The 15,989-nt window shown below is 44.4% G+C and overlaps 1 protein-coding gene across 5 annotated transcripts in view; it reads right to left on the reverse strand.

Moving 5' to 3' along the window:
• The window catches only part of PLA2G15 (phospholipase A2 group XV), a 61,462-nt gene that overhangs the window by 10,589 nt on the left and 34,884 nt on the right, over nucleotides 1–15,989 (reverse strand). For 4 of the 5 annotated variants that reach the window (XM_016185838.2, XM_060185283.1, XM_007517703.3 and 1 more), the window contains 3 exons: nucleotides 6,492–6,610; nucleotides 6,153–6,251; nucleotides 5,169–5,393 (listed from right to left, as the gene is read on the reverse strand). In XM_016185838.2, the coding sequence (XP_016041324.2) occupies nucleotides 5,169–5,393; nucleotides 6,153–6,251; nucleotides 6,492–6,610 (443 nt within the window). The remainder of the gene's footprint in view (nucleotides 1–5,168; nucleotides 5,394–6,152; nucleotides 6,252–6,491; nucleotides 6,611–15,989) is intronic. The other variant, XM_060185285.1, reaches the window with a different exon arrangement.

Raw genomic sequence — 15,989 nt, forward strand, 5'->3', positions numbered from 1 at the left:
GGACCGGCATGAGGATCCCGGTTCGAGCCCCGGCTCCCCACCTGCAGGGGAGTCGCTTCACAAGCGGTGAAGCAGGTCTGCAGGTGTCTGCCTTTCTCTCCCCCTCTCTGTCTTCCCATCCTCTCTCCATTTCTCTCTGTCCTATCCAACAACAACATCAATCATAACTACAACAATAAAACAAGGGCAACAAAAGGGAATAAATAATAAATAATAAATAAAAATATTTTTAAAAAAAAGGAAGGGAGGGAGGAAGAAAGAAAGAAAAGAAAAGGAAAGGAAAGGAAAGAGTTCAAGACTTAGCACATCCCTGGCTCATGGCTACCAAAGTGAGAGGCCACAGAATTTACGCTCAGTCCTAACAAGAGGAAGGAAAGCCCTTCAGTTGCAATTAGCTGGCATGAAAAATGACAGCCATGAAAAGACAGGTGAATGGTGACTGTGGGGGTAGGGGAGAGGGCAGGGAGGAGAAAAGGAAGGTAACTTCCCCAACTGCCAGGTCATTTGGCCAGGCATATCTGCAAGTGCTTCCTCCCTGTGCTGCCCCCCACCGCCCACAGATTGAGATGCAACTCATAAACAGGAAACTGTGGTCCAACCTTCTTCCTCTTAAACAAAGAGGGGAATGAAGGGAGGACTAGAGTAGGGGAGCAAGAAAAGGTACTCTCAGAGAAATTTGGGTCAAACAACCCAGAAGATACACAATGAGCAGAATGTTAGATTTACAGGTCTGAGGTACTGAGTTCAGTTGTCTGCAACACATAAGGCAGCGTGATGTTCTTCTGGGTCTCTTTTCATGTGTATTTATTTACTATTTTAGGGTCCTCACCGGACCTTCACTGTACTAAGCTTCTTCCGATAGAGAAAATAAATTCCCCACCTGCAAAGGGAAAGCTTCAGGAGTGGTAGTGTTGTAAGTGTCTCTCTGTGTCTCTCCCTCTCAATTTCCCCCCATTCTCTCTCAATTTCTAGCTGTTTCTATGCAATAAATAAATTAAAGTACTTAAAAAATTAGAAAACAGAAAGAGATTAAAAAAGGGGGGGAGTCCGGTGGTAGAGCAGCGAGTGGGTTAAGCGCACATGGTGCAAAGCGCAAGCAGGAGAGTAAGGATTCTGATTCGAGCCCCCCCCCCCCCCCCCCCCCCGCTCGCCCCCTGCAGGTCTGCAGGTATCTTTCTCTTCCCCCTCTCTCCATTTCTCTGTCCTATCCAACAATGACAACATCAATAACTACAACAATAGTAAAAAAAAACAAGGGCAACAAAAGGGAAAATAAATAAATAAATAAATAAAATAAAAGGGGGGGGGAAACACAGTACTGTAGTCCGGGAGGTGGCGCAGTGAGAAAGCTTTGGACTCTCAAGCATGGGGTCTAGGGTTCCATTCCCGGTGCACATGTATCAGAGTGATGTCTGCTTCTTTCTCTCTCCTCCTATCTTTCTCATTAATAAATAAATAAAATATTTAAAAAAAAAAACCCACAGCACTAAGCAGGGTGATAGTGTACCTGATTGAGCATACACATTACAGTGAGGACCTGAGGTTCAAGACAATGGTCCCCACCACCTACAGGGATGAAGTTTCACAAGCAAGCAGTGGCCTAGTGCTGCAGTTGTCTCTCTCCTTCTCTAACTCTACTTCCCGCTTAATTTTTCTCTTTCTCTTTAGTCTATCCATCCACTTTTTAAATTACTTATTTATGTATTATTGGATAGAAACAGAGAAATTGGGAGCCGGGCTGTAGTGCAGTGGGTTAAGCGCAGGTGGCGCTAAGCGCAAGGACTGGCATAAGGATCCCGGTTCGAGCCCCCGGCTCCCCACCTGCAGGGGAGTCGCTTCACAAGTGGTGAAGCAGATCTGCAGGTGTCTGTCTTTCTCTCCTCCTCTGTCTTCCCCTCCTCTCTCCATTTCTCTCTGTCCTATCCAACGACGACGACTACAACAACAATAAAAAGACAACAAGAGCAACAAAAGGGAAGATAAATAAAATCACAAAAAAAAAAAACATTTAAAAAAAAAAAGAAACAGAAATTGAGGAGAAGGGGAAAATAGAGAGGGAGACATCTGGGGCAGAGGGTAGATAGCATAATGGTTATGCAAAGAGACTCTCATGCCTGAGGCTCAAAATCCCACCATAAGCCAAAGTTGAGCAGTGCTCTGGTAAAAAAAAATAAATAAATAGTGGTCCGGGAGGTGGTGCAGTGGATAAAGCATTGGACTCTCAAGCATGAGGTCCTATGTTCGTTCCCTGGCAACACATGTACCAGAGTGATGTCTGGTTCTTTCTCTCCTCCTCTCTTTCTCATAAATAAATAAATAAAATCTTTAATAAATAAATAAATAAAAAGAGGGAAACATCTTCAGCCCTGCTTCACCACCCCTGAAGCTTTATCTTTGCAGGTGGGGAGCAGGGACTTGAACCTGGATCCTTTCACAGTGTAGTGTGTGCCTAACCACCTGGCCCCTCCAGTCACTTCTTTTTTTTTTTTTAAAAGGATTTATTTATTTTTTTAATTTGCTTTTTCCTCCTTTTGTTGCCCTTTTTGTTTTTTATTGTTGTTATAGTTATTGATGTCATCGTTGTTAGGACAGAGAGAAATGGAGAGAGGAGGAGGAGACAGAGGGGAGAGAAAGACAGACCTGCTTCATTGCCTGGGAAGTGACTCCCCTGCAGGTGGGGAACCCGGAGCTGGAACCAGGATCATTAAGCTGGCGCTTATGCTGGTCCTTGCGCTTTGTGCCACCTGCACTTAACCCGCTGCACTACTGCCCAACCCCCCCATTCACTTCTTTTTAAAGATTTTATTTATTGGGGGTTGGGTGGTGGCGCTCCGGATTAAGCTCACAACTATGTGAAGCACAAGGATCCCGGTTTGAGCCCCTGGCTCCTCACCTGCAGAGGGGTCACTTCACAAGCAGTGAAGCTGGTCTGCATGTATCTATCTTTCCCCTTCTCCATCTTCTCCTTTCTTGATTTCTCTCTGTCCTATCCAACAACAATAACAATAATAAGAACAAGGGCAACAAAAATGGGAAGAAATGACTGCCAGGAGCAGTGGATTCATAGTGCAGGCACTGAGCCCCAGCGATAAGCCTGGAGGCAATATATATACTTATAAATTTATGTATTTATAAACTTATAAATATATACATAAATTAATTATAAAATATAAATATATATACATAAAATTATATATATAAATACATATATTTTTTAAATTTTTTAAATATTTATTCCTTTTGTTGTCCTTGTTTTACTGTTGTAGTAGTTGTTGTTGTTGATGCTGTTGGATAGGAAAGAGAGAAATGGAGAGTGAAAGGGAAGACAGACGGGGGAGAGAAAGATAGGCACCTGCAGACCTGCTTTATCTCTTGTGAAGCGACTCCTCTGCAGGTGGGGAGCTGGGGGCTTGAACCGGGATCCTTATGCCGGTCCTTGCGCTTTGCACCACCTGCGCTTAACCTGCTACTGCCCGACTCCCCATATATATATTTTTAAAAACACTTTTTAAAAAATATTTATTTATTTATTCCCTTTTGGTGCCCTTGTTGTAGTTATTGTTGTTATTGATGTCATCATTGTTGGATAGGACAGAGAGAAATGGAGAGAGGAGGGAAAGACAGAGAGGGGGAGAGAAAGACAGACACCTGCAGACCTGCTTCACCAACTGTGAAGCGACTCCCCTGCAGGTGGGGAGCTGGGGGCTCGAACTGGGATTCTTGAGCCGGTCCTTGCGCTTTGCGCCAAGTGTGCTTACGCCGCTGTGCTACCGCCCGACTCCCAACACTTTTTAAAATTTATTTATTTTACTCCCTTTTGTTGCCCTTGTTTTATTGTTGCAGTTATTATTGATGTCGTCGTTGTTGGATAGGACAGAGAGAAATGGAGAGAGGAAGGGAAGACAGAGAGGGGGAGAGAAAGACAGACACCTGCAGACCTGCTTCATCACCTGCAGGTGGGGATATATATTTTTTTTAATTGGAAAAAATGTATGCTGGGAGCGCTAGATTCGTAGTAATGGCAAGAGCTCCCTCCCTGGTGGCAATAAAAAATTGCTCACCTGGATAGTGAGCTTGTTGTCATATATACAATTCAGGTTTGTGCTTAGTTCTCATAGCAGTAGGGGAAATTTTGGTGCAGTGGTGTCTTTCCCTCTGTTTCTACCTGAAAATTTAATGTAGAGCAGTGACAAAAACACGTGCCAAAGTAAAGGACTCTGAGGGTGAGGGGGTAGGAAAGTGTGGATAGATCATTTGGTACTCAGCGTGATGAGAAAATGTAGCCATGTGTCAATAACTACACTGCAAACCATTTTTCCAATGAAATGATTTGAGGAGAGGGCTGGACAGTAGCACACCAGGTTAAGCACACATAGTAGGAAGGGCAAGAATCCTGGTTTGAATCCCTGGCAAGGGGGACACTTTACAAGTAGTGAAGCAGGTCTTTAGGTGTCTATCGTCCCCTCTCAATTTCTCTGTTCTATCCTAAAAATATGGGGAAAAAATGGCCTCCAGGAGCAGTGGATTCATAGTGTGGGCATTGGGGCCTGGAGGCCAAAAAAAAAAAAAAAAAAAAATGACTTGGGGGAAAAAAATGTTTGTGTAAAAGAAACTTGAACAGGCAGCCAGAAAGGTGACACAGTGATAAAGCACAGAACTTGTAAGCATAAGGTTCTGAGTTTGATTCCTGGCAGCACATATGTGGTAATGATGCTTTGGTTCTCTCTCATAAATTAATCACTAGCTAAACAAACAAAAATATGACTAATTGGAGGCCATATGGTGGCACAACTGGTAGAGTACACATGTTACAATGTGTAAGGACCCAGGTTCAAGCCCCTAATCCTCCCATAGGGGGAAAGCTTTTTGAGTGGTGGAGCAGGGCTGTAGGTGTCTCTCTTTCTTCCCATTCTTCTCAATTCCTGGCTGTCTCTATCCAAAAAATAAAGATAATTTTAAAAAAAATTGACTAACAAGAGTTAGTTAATCAACTATAGAAGTGAAATGAGGAATAGAATTACATTATTTTGTGGAAAAGAATACCACTCTCAGAGAAAGAACAGTACTTCACTAAGAGAGGAGTTAAGAAGGTGGCCAGGACACTGTTAAGTGAAAAAGAGGGTGCCATCCCTATAACCAGGACACCACAATGAGCCTAGTAGTCTTACCTGAAGCCAGAACTCGGAATGTCTTGGCCACACCCCCCCAAGGTGCACCCAGTGACACAAAGGCACGGATATACTTGTCCTTCCAGGCCTGTGGTTGTTGCTGCAAAAAGTAGAGCGTGTACATGTTGCCCATACTGTGAGCCACCAGCACCACGGGGCCTCCATACAGCTGGTACATCTCCTCAATCATCTCTCGGAGTGCCAGAAAGTAGGGACTATTTTCATCTGTGGAACAGAGCCAGGCTGGGGTTAGGCAAGAAGGGTTCTGGATCCTGAAGCAATGAATGATTTTTCAGGCCATACCCAGTACTAAGTAGGCAGCGAGACCAAAGTTTCAGTGGGAGCTGTCTGGTTTTCCTCTGGATAGGACAGAATGACCAGAGCTGGTGGTTATGATCACTGTGGCCAAGGCTGGGGGAGAGCACTAAGCAAATAGCGGCTGTGATTTTCCCCAACTTCTCAAGACCTCAGGGAGGAGAAGATGGTGGTGCACCTTGTTGAGTGCACACATTACTATGCACAAGGCACTGGGTTCCAGCCCCTACTCCCCACCTGCAGGTGTTTATCTTTTACTCCTCCTCCATATCTCCCCCTTTCCTCTTTAAAAAAATGTTTTTTATTATCTTTATTTACTTATTGGATAGAGACAGCCAAAAATCAAGAAGGAAGGAGGAGATAGAGAGGAAGAGAGACAGACAGACACCTACAACACTGCTTTACCACTTGCAAAGCTTTCCTCCTGCAGGTGGGGACCAGGACTGGGACTGGGGGCTCCAACCCAGGTCCTTGTGTATTAACATGTGTACTCAACCAGGTGTGCCACCACCTGCCCCCCTTCCCCTCTCAATTTCTCTCTCTCCTATCAAATAATAGAAGGGGGAAAAAATAAAAAGGAAAAAATGGCTGCCGGGACTGGTGGATTTACAGTGCCAGCACTGAGCCCCAACAATAAATCTGGTGGCAATAAAAAGGATGACTACTTACTTGGGGCTCGGCGCCAGTCATAGGGTGCCCCCCGGACATCCTCACCCCGTATGTAGCCCCAGCTTATAAGACTCTCCACCATAGTGTGGAAATAGGAACCTGTAGACAGAAACGTATAAGATTACATAAGGTACAGTCAGTGTCAGTCACCCACACCACACCCACCACAAAGACTGCTATCTGCTGCAAGGAAGTCACTGGTATTCCAGAGCTCTGTGCCCACCCTGATTACAGACAGTTCACAAGTTTTGCCTCCAAAGTAACAGGGTGCCTGCCCATCTGGGAGTCCAGCAGAGCCCCAGGCCCATTTCTTACAGGGCCTGAGTAAGGGATACACACCAACACTGCTTTTGCTTGGGTCCAAGAACTCCAGTGAGAAGGTCTTCCCAAAGCCAGGGACACGTACATCCACACCATCAGGGAATTCGGTGGTCCGGGATGTTCTGTTGTAGATCAGCCTGTCAGGAGCAAAAAATTGAACAGTGAAGAGATATTGAGCTTGGTGTGTCTCTGCCCTGTGTCCTGAACCATATTCCCTTCCTACCCTCAAGTTTTGTCAGATGTATAGGGGAAACCAAAGAGTAAGAATGGAAGTTATAAAACACAGAGTAACCATATCCAAATGAGGATTCCCACCAAGGCTCATCTATAGACTAACCCTATGCAGCATGGGAGGTGGCACAATCACTGAAGTGTTGGACCTCAAAATGTTTCAGGTTCTGGGCCAAGTGGTGGCACACCTGGTTAAGTGCAAGTATTACCATGCACAAGGACCTAGTTTAAGCCCTGGCCCCCACTCATGAGTGGTAAAGTAGTGCTGCAGGTATCTGTTCTATCAAATAAACAAAGTTGGAGAAAATAAAATCAGAGGCAGAGGGTAGATAGCACAATGGTTATGAAAAGAGACTCTAATCCTGAGGCTCCAAAGTCCCAGGTTCAATCACCCACATCACCATAAGCCAGAGCTGAGCAGTGCTCTGATAAAAACTTTAAATGGGGGGGGGGGATGTGGTGGCGCACCTGGTTGAATGCACATGTTACAGTTCACAAGGACCCAGGTTTGAGCCCCTAGTCCCCACGAGCAGGGGGAAAGCTTTGCAAGTGGTGAAAGTGTTGCAAGTATCTCTCTCTTTCTCTGTCACCCCCTTTCCTCTTGATTTCTGGCTGTCTCTATATCAAATAAATAAAGATAATAAAAAATACAAATTAAAAAAAAAAGAGTGGTCCAGAAGATGGCACAGTGGATAAACTCTCAAGCATGAAGTTATGAGTTCAATCCCTAGCAGCACATGTACCAGAGTGATGTCTGGTTCTTTCACTCTCTCCTCCTATCTTTCTCATAAATAAATAAATTCTTTAAAAAAAAAAAAAGAAAGAAAAGAAAATCAGGGCCAGAGGTAGACAGCATAATATTATACAAAGAGAGATCTCCTGTCTGAGGCTTCAAAGTCCAAAATTTAATCCCCTGCACCACCACAAGCTAGAGCTGAGCAGTGCTCTGGTAAAATATAAATATAAAAATAAATTAATTTGGGAGTCGGGCGGTAATGCAGCAGGTTAAGCGCACATAGCACGAAGTACAAGGACCGGCATAAGGATCCCAGTTTGAGCAGTGAAGTAGGTCTGCAGGTGTTTTGCTTTTTTAAATATTTTATTTATTTATTTTTAGTGAAAGAGGGATACAGACAGAAAGATACACAGAGAGAGCTAACAGAGCACTGTTCAGCTCTGTCTTATAGTGGAGCTGGGGACTGAACCTGGGACTTTGGAGCCTCAGGCTTGAAAGTCTTTTGCATAACCATTATTCTGTCTCCCCAGCCCAGAGGTGTCTGTTTTTATCTCCTGCTCTCACTCTTCCCCTCCTCTCTCCATTTCTCTCTGTCCTATCTAACAACAATGACATCAATAACAACAATAATAACAATTTAAAAAACAAGGGCAACAAAAGGAAAAATAAATAAATATTTTTAAATGAATTAATTTTGGGAGTCGGGCGGTGGCTCAGCGGGTTAAGCACAGGTGGCGCAAAGCACAAGGACTGGCGTAAGGATCCCAGTTCGAGCCCCCGGCTCCCCACCTGCAGGGGAGTCGCTTCACAGGTGGTGAAGCAGGTCTGCAGGTGTCTGTCTTTCTCTTCCCCTCTCTCCATTTCTCTCTGTCCTATCCAATAGCAAATGACATCAAGAACAACAACAAGAAAACAAGGGCAACAAAAGGGAATGAATAAATAAATATTTTTTAAAAATTAATTAATTTTTAGGAGGAGGTAGATAGCATAATGGTTATGCAGAGACTCTCATGCCTGGGGCTCCAAGGTCTCAGGTTCAATCCCCCTCACCACCATAAGCCAGAGCTGACCAGTGTTATGGTAAAATAATAATAATAATAAATAAACAAATAAAGCTTGACCATTATAAACCAAAAAATATTTTTTAAAAATTAATTAATTTTTAAGAAATGTTTACGGTAGGGGCCAGGTGGTGGCGCACCTGGTTGAGTGCACATGTTACAATGCACAAGGACCGAGGTTCAATCCCCTGGTTCCCACCTGCAGGGGGAAAGCTTCACAAATGGTGAAGCAAGGCAGCAGGTGTCTCTCTCCCTCCCTATCATCCCCTTCCCACTCGATTTCTACCTGTCTCTATCAAATAAATAAAATAATTTTTAAAATTAAAAATAATAATAATAAAAAAAGAAATGTTTAAGGTCTTGTGGTCTGAGAGGTGGCACAGTAGCTAAGAAACTAGACTCTCGGGGAGTCAGGGAGTAAGTAGCGCAGTGAGCTAAGCGCAGGTGGCACAAAGCGCAAGGACCATTAGGATACTGGTTCAAGCCCCCAGCTCCCCACCTCCAGGGTAGTCGCTTCACAGGCGGTAAAGCAGGTCTGCAGGTGTCTCTCTGTCTTTCTTCCTCTCTATCTCCCCCTTCTCTCTCAATTTCTCTCTCTCTATTCAATAACAAATAAATAAATTAAAATTAATAAATAAAAATAAAAAAACTAGACTCTCAACCATGAGGTCCTGAGTTCAGTCCCCAGCAGCACATGTACCAGAGTGATGTCTGGCTCTTTCTCTCTCTCATCCTATCTTTCTCATTAATAAAATAAATGAAAAAAAAAAAAAAAGAAAGAAGGAAATGTTTAAGGTCTTGAGTTGAATCATAGCATTGTTGTTCTAGTTCATTCTCTCTTGTGTTAGAAAATAAACCTTAAAAAAAAGAAGAGTGAGGTCGGCTGGGAGTATGGATGGACCAGTCAACGCCCATGTTCAGCGGGGAAGCAATTACAGATGCCAGACCTTCCACATTCTGCATCCCACAATGACCCTGGGTCCACACTCCCAGAGGGATAGAGAATAGGAAAGCTATCAGGGGAGGGGATGGGATATGGAGATGTGGTGGTGGGAACTGTGTGGAGTTGTACCCCTTTTTGTCCTATGGTTTTGTTAATGTCTCCTTTTTTAAATTAAAAAAAAAAAAAAAAAAGATTGAGCCTCCAGCTCCCCACATCTAAGGGGGTCACTTTACAAGTGGTGAAGCAGGTCTGCAGGTGTCTATCTTTATCTTCCCCTCTCTGTCTTCCCCTCCTCTCTCAATTTCTCTCTGTTCTATACAACAATAACAAAAACAACAATAATCACAACAACTGTAAAATAACAAGGGCAACAAAAGGGAAAAAAAAAAAAAAACTTAGACCACAAACTATCAGATACTTAGAAGAAAATATTGGCAGAACTCTTTTCCGCATAAATTTTAAAGACATCTTCAATGAAACGAATCCAATTACAAAGAAAACTAAGGCAAGTATAAACCTATGGGACTACATCAAATTAAAAAGCTTCTTCACAGCAAAAGAAACCACTACCCAAACCAAGAGACCCCTCACAGAATGGGAGAAGATCTTTACATGCCATACATCAGACAAGAGTTTAATAACCAACATATATAAAGAGCTTGCCAAACTCAACAACAAGACAACAAATAACCCCATCCAAAAATGGGGGGAGGACATGGACAGAATATTCACCACAGAAGAGATCCAAAAGGCCAAGAAACACATGAAAAAATGCTCCAAGTCTCTGATTGTCAGAGAAATGCAAATAAAGACAACAACAAGATACCACTTTACTCCTGTGAGAATGTCATACATCAGAAAAGGTAACAGCAGAAAATGCTGGAGAGGGTGTGGGGTCAAAGGAACCCTCCTACACTGCTAGTGGGAATGTAAATTGGTCCAACCTCTGTGGAGAACAGTCTGGAGAACTCTCAGAAGGCTAGACATGGACCTACCCTATGATCCTGCAATTCTCTCCTGGGGATATATCCTAAGGAACCCAACATATCCATCCAAAAAGATCTGTGTACACATATGTTCTTAGCAGCACAATTTGTAATAGCCAAAACCTGGAAGCAACCCAGGTGTCCAACAACAGATGAGTGGCTGAGCAAGTTGTGGTCTAGATACACAATGGAATACTACTCAGCTGTAAAAAAAATGGTGACTTCACCGTTTTCAGTCGATCTTGGATGGACCTTGAAAAAATCATGTTGAATGAAATAAGTCAGAAACAGAAGGATGAATATGGGATGATCTCACTCTCAGGCCGAAGTTGAAAAACAAGATCAGAAAAGAAAACACAAGTAGAACCTGAAATGTAATTGGCGTATTGCACCAAAGTAAAAGACTCTGGGGTGGGCGGGTGGGGAGAATACAGGTCCAAGAAGGATGCAGAGGACCTAGTGGGGGTTGTATTGTTATATGGGAAACTGGGGAATGTTATGCATGTACAAACCATTGTACTTACTGTTGAATGTAAAGCATTAATTCCCCAATAAAAAAAAATAATAATCTGAACACCCCACCCCCAACACCAACAAAACCTGTTGAAATCAGATTCCCTTCTCAATGTCACCCACCCAGATCTCATATCTGGTTGGGAGAGGGAAGCACCAGGTAGGGGTCTACCACGAAAACTTTACTTGATCCTACAAGGCCTACAAAACAAAGAAAGAAAGGGAAAGAATAGGGTCGGGTGGTAGCACAGCGGGTTAAGCACACATGGCACAAAGTGCAAGGACAGGTGCTAGGATCCCGGTTCAAGCCCTCAGTTCCCCACCTGCAGGGGGGTCGCTTCATAAGCAGTGAAGCAGGTCTGCAGGTGTCTATCTTTCTCTCCCTGTCTGTCTTCCCCTCCTCTCTCCATTTCTCTCTGTCCTATCCAACAACGACAGCAATGACAACAACAATAGTAACAATGATAAACAAGGGCAACAAAAATGGGAAAAATGGCCTCCAGGAGCACTGGATTCATAGTGTAGGCACCAAGCCCCAGCAATAACCCAAAAGGCAAGAAAAATAAATAAATAAATGAATAAGTGAAAAAAAAAGGCCTAGTCTCATGGCTCATCACTTCATCTCCACAGATCTGCTCCTACCACCCACCACAGCATATTACATCACAGGAAGAAGGAAATGGTGAGCAGAGCATACAAGTGAACCAAACAGTAATAAAGTGATGTTGGGCCTGAACACCTGAGGCTGCTGTGTGAGTTGGATAACAAAACCTGAAGTCATGATAGGGATGGGGTGATGGGTGCTAGAAAGAATTTTTTTTTCCCCTCCAGGGTTATCACTGGGGCTTGGTGCCTGCACTACGAATCCACTGTGTCAGGAAATTGTGAGGAGCCTCACAAAAGCACCCTGCATTTTTCTGCCTCCAGGAGCCTGGCATTCCTTAAAACATTAAGCCAGCTCCCCCTGCTCCACTCTGCATTCCTGATACTATGGCCTATCTACATAATCATTGTTTGCCTGAAAGATCCCCACCCATTCCATTCCTTTGATCTATCTTCTTTCTATCCTCAAGACCCTCCCTGCCTGCAGAGTATTATTAATCCTACCAGTAACAAAACCCTTGCAACAGTTGCTAAGGAAGTTCCTACCTTTCTAGTCCCTTTGCCTTTCTCCGCTCCTTTCCTAGCCATTTCCATTTCCGACTTGCCACTTCCGGGTCGGCCCTTTAAAAGCCTTGGCTCTCTGATCAATAAAGAATTGCACTGCCTCGCCACTGCCACTAGCTTGGTTCATGAGTCATCTCCCTCGCATCGCTAAATGAGGAGCAGCCCAGGCTGGCTCTGGTTGAGTTCTCTCCAACCCAAACAGTACACATCTGGGAAGAGGCACCCCCACGCTAGCCTGGCACCACTGCTCTTAGTGGCCACTTTTCCCATTCTGTTGCCCTTGTTATTGTTGTTGGATAAGACAGAGAGAAATCTAGAAAGGAGAGGGAGATGGAGAAGTGAAGAGAAAGATAGACACGTGCAGATCTGCCTCACTGCTTATGAAGTGATCCCCTGCAGGTAGGGAGATGGGGCCTCAAGCCGGGATCATTGAGTCAGTCCTTGGGCTTTGTACCATGTGTGCTTAACTCACTGAACAACTGCCCAGCCTCCAGAAAGAAATTATTATTTTTTTAATATTTATTTATTCCCTTTTGTTACCCTAGTTGTCTTATTGTTGTAGTTATTACTGTTGTTATTATTGATGTCATCGTTGTTGGATATCACAGAGAGAAATGGAGAGAGGAGGGGAAGACAGAGAGAAGGAGAGAAAGATAGACATCTGCAGACCTGCTTCACTACCTGTGAAGCAATTCCCCTGCAGGTGGGGAACTGGGGGCTCAAACTGGGATCCTTACGCCGGTCCTTGTGCTTTTTGCCACCAGTGCTTAACCAGCTGAGCTACCGCCCGACTACCCCAGAAAGAAATTCTTATGCTCAGGCAAGATCCCATTTCTCTTCATGACTGAGAGCAAAAGATAACAGACTTGATCTATAGCCACTGGTGGTGGTGAATCTATTCCCACTCTCTTAAATAGCAGCCAGAGTGGCTGGGTTGAGTGCTGGACTTTAAGTCTATACCAATCAGATCTCTAGTAACACATATGTGAAATTGAAGTTCTAGCTCTTGGGGCCAGGTGGTTGAATGCACATGTTACACCTGGTTGAATGCACATGTTACAGTGAGCAAGGACCCAGGTTTGAGTTGCTGGTACCCACCTGCAGGGGTCTCTCTATCTCTCTCCCTCTCTTCCCCATCCCTTTTGATTTCTGGCTATCTCTATCCAATAAATATTATAATAATTTTTAAATATTTATTTATTTACTCTTTGTTGCCCCTTTTTTATTGTTGTTGTAGTTTTTATTGTTGTTATTGATGTCTTCATTGTTGGATAAGACAGAGAGAAATGGAGTGAGGAGGGGAAGACAGAGGGGGGAGAGAAAGATAGACACCTGCAGACCTGCTTCACCAATTGTGAAGTGACTCTGGTGCAGGTGGGGAGCCTGAGGGCTTAACCGGGATCCTTACACTGGTCCTTGCACTTTGCGCCATGTGCGCTTAACCTGCTGCACTACCGCCCAACTCCCTATAAATTTTTTAAAATATTTTTTTATTTTTATTTATTTATTCCCTTTTGTTGCCCTTGTTGTTTTTTTATTGTTGTAGTTATTATTGTTGTCGTCGTTGTTGGATAGGACAGAGAGAAATGGAGAGAGGAGGGGAAGACAGAGAGGAGGAGAGAAAGATAGACACCTGCAGACCTGCTTCACCACCTGTGAAGCGACTCCCCTGCAGGTGGGGAGCCTGGGTTTGAACCGGGATCCTTATGCCGGTCCTTGTGCTTTGCGCCACTTGCGCTTAACCTGATGCGCTACAGCCCCCGACTCCCTAAAATTTTTTTTAAAAAAATTGAAAAGAAAAAAAAACTGGGTGGTCCAGGAAGTGGCGCAGTGATAAAGCTTTGGTTTCTCAAGCATGAGGTCCTGAGTTCGATCCCCGGCATCACATGTGCCAGAGTGATGTCTGATTCTTTCTCTCTCCTCCTATCTTTCTCATTAATAAATAAATAATATTTTAAAGAAAAACCAGGAGTCCGGCGGTAGTGCAGCAGGTTAAGTGCATATGGCACGAAGCACAAGGACTGGCCTAAGGATCCCGGTTCAAGCCCCCGGTTCCCAAACTGCAGGGGAGTCGCTTCACAGGTGGTGAAGCAGGTCTGCAGATGTCTGGTTTTTGTTTGTTTGTTTGTTTTTTCCCTTTTGTTGACCTTGTTTTTTATTGTTGTAGTTATTGTTGTTATTGATGTCATCCTTGTTAGACAGAACAGAGAAAAATGGAGAGAGGAGAGGAAGACAGAGAAGGGAAGAAAAAGACACCTGCAGACCTGCTTCACCACCTGTGAAGCGACTCCCTGGGGGGCCGGGAGCTCAAACCAGTATCCTTATGCCAGTCTTTGCACTTTGCGCCATGTGTGGTTAACCCGCTGCACTACAGCCTGGCCTGGATGTCTGTTTTTATCTCCCCCTCTGTCTTCCCCTCCTCTCTCCATTTCTCTCTGTGCTATCCAACAACAACAAAATCAGTAACAACAATAATAATAACCACAACAAGGATAAAACAAGGGCAACAAAAGGGAAAAAAAAGGGGGCCAGGTGGTGGCGCACCTGGTTAAGCGCACACATTATAGTGCACAAGGACCCAGGTTCAAGCCCCTGGTCCCCACCTGCAGGGGGAAAGCTTCACAAGTGGTGAAACATGGCTGTAGGTGTCTCTCTGTTTCTCTCCCTCTCTCCCTTCCCCTCCCCTCTCAATTTCTCTGTCTCTATCCAATAATAAAAATAAAAAGATTTTTAAAAAAAAGGGAAAAAAAAGAGCCTCCAGGAGACTTCCGGAGGCAGAGCTAGGAACAGCAGCAGATCTCTTTCTCTCCTCTCCTCTCTTCTCCTCCTCTCCTCTCCTCTCCTCTCCTCTCCTCTCCTCTCCTCTCCTCTCCTCTCCTCTCCTCTCCTCTCCTCTCCTCTCCTCTCCTCTCCCGGATCAACTAGGAATACCAAAGGAGACCACCCGGGACCGAAACAAGACAGGACTAGAATGACCACAGGAACCCAGTAAATCACCCGTGAGTACAAACACGTGTGGCTGGTGACAGAGAGGAGAGAGGAGGGTAAGGAGAGATTAAGTGACTGCAAACAGTCCAGCAGTTTATCAGTTGAGACACCACCTCCAGTCTGCTCCACCAACAAGGGGACAGCTGAAGGGAGGAGAGGACTCCCCAGAGACTCACCAAGTGCAACTCTGAGTCTCCATTGATACTACCCTCAGAATCGGGAGCAGCGACAGGGAGGGACAAGAGGGCACAGAGATCTAACCAGGAAACTCAGGAAAAGACCTATACCTTGGAGGCATAGCTGAGGGGCTGTGAAAGTCTCTTTGCATAACCACTGGATTATCTCTGCCACACCCTGCTTTATCTCTTGGTCAGGAGTCAGTGATTAAGCTGAAGCCTATTGACAGTTTAAAAGCCCTCAGGCTCCCATAGCCTACAGGGAAGAAAAAAAAAGAGGCTTTTAAACCACTGAGCTCCAACTCAGGGATTGAAACAACTGTTAACTTCCACCACTGTGAACCCTTTAATTAATTTACTTAGACACAAGTCAATCCAGGCAATAGCAATCGGTAATTTGAAAAGTACTGATAAAGGGAACTCATAACATAATATATAAAATGGTTAAAACGGGAGTCGGGCTGTAGCGCAGCAGGTTAAGCGCAGGTGGCGCAAAGCACAAGGACCGGCATAGGGATCCCAGTTTGAACCCCGGCTCCCCACCTGCAGGGGAGTCGCTTCACAGGCGGTGAAGCAGGTCTGCAGGTGTCTATCTTTCTCTCCTCCTCTCTGTCTTCCCCTCCTTCTCTCCATTTCTCTCTATCCTATCCAACAACAATAATAACTACAACAATAAAACAACAAGGGCAACAAAAAGGAATAAATAAATTAAATT

This window comes from Erinaceus europaeus, chromosome 2 (assembly GCF_950295315.1).
Source record: "Erinaceus europaeus chromosome 2, mEriEur2.1, whole genome shotgun sequence".
Lineage (NCBI taxonomy): Eukaryota > Metazoa > Chordata > Mammalia > Eulipotyphla > Erinaceidae > Erinaceus > Erinaceus europaeus.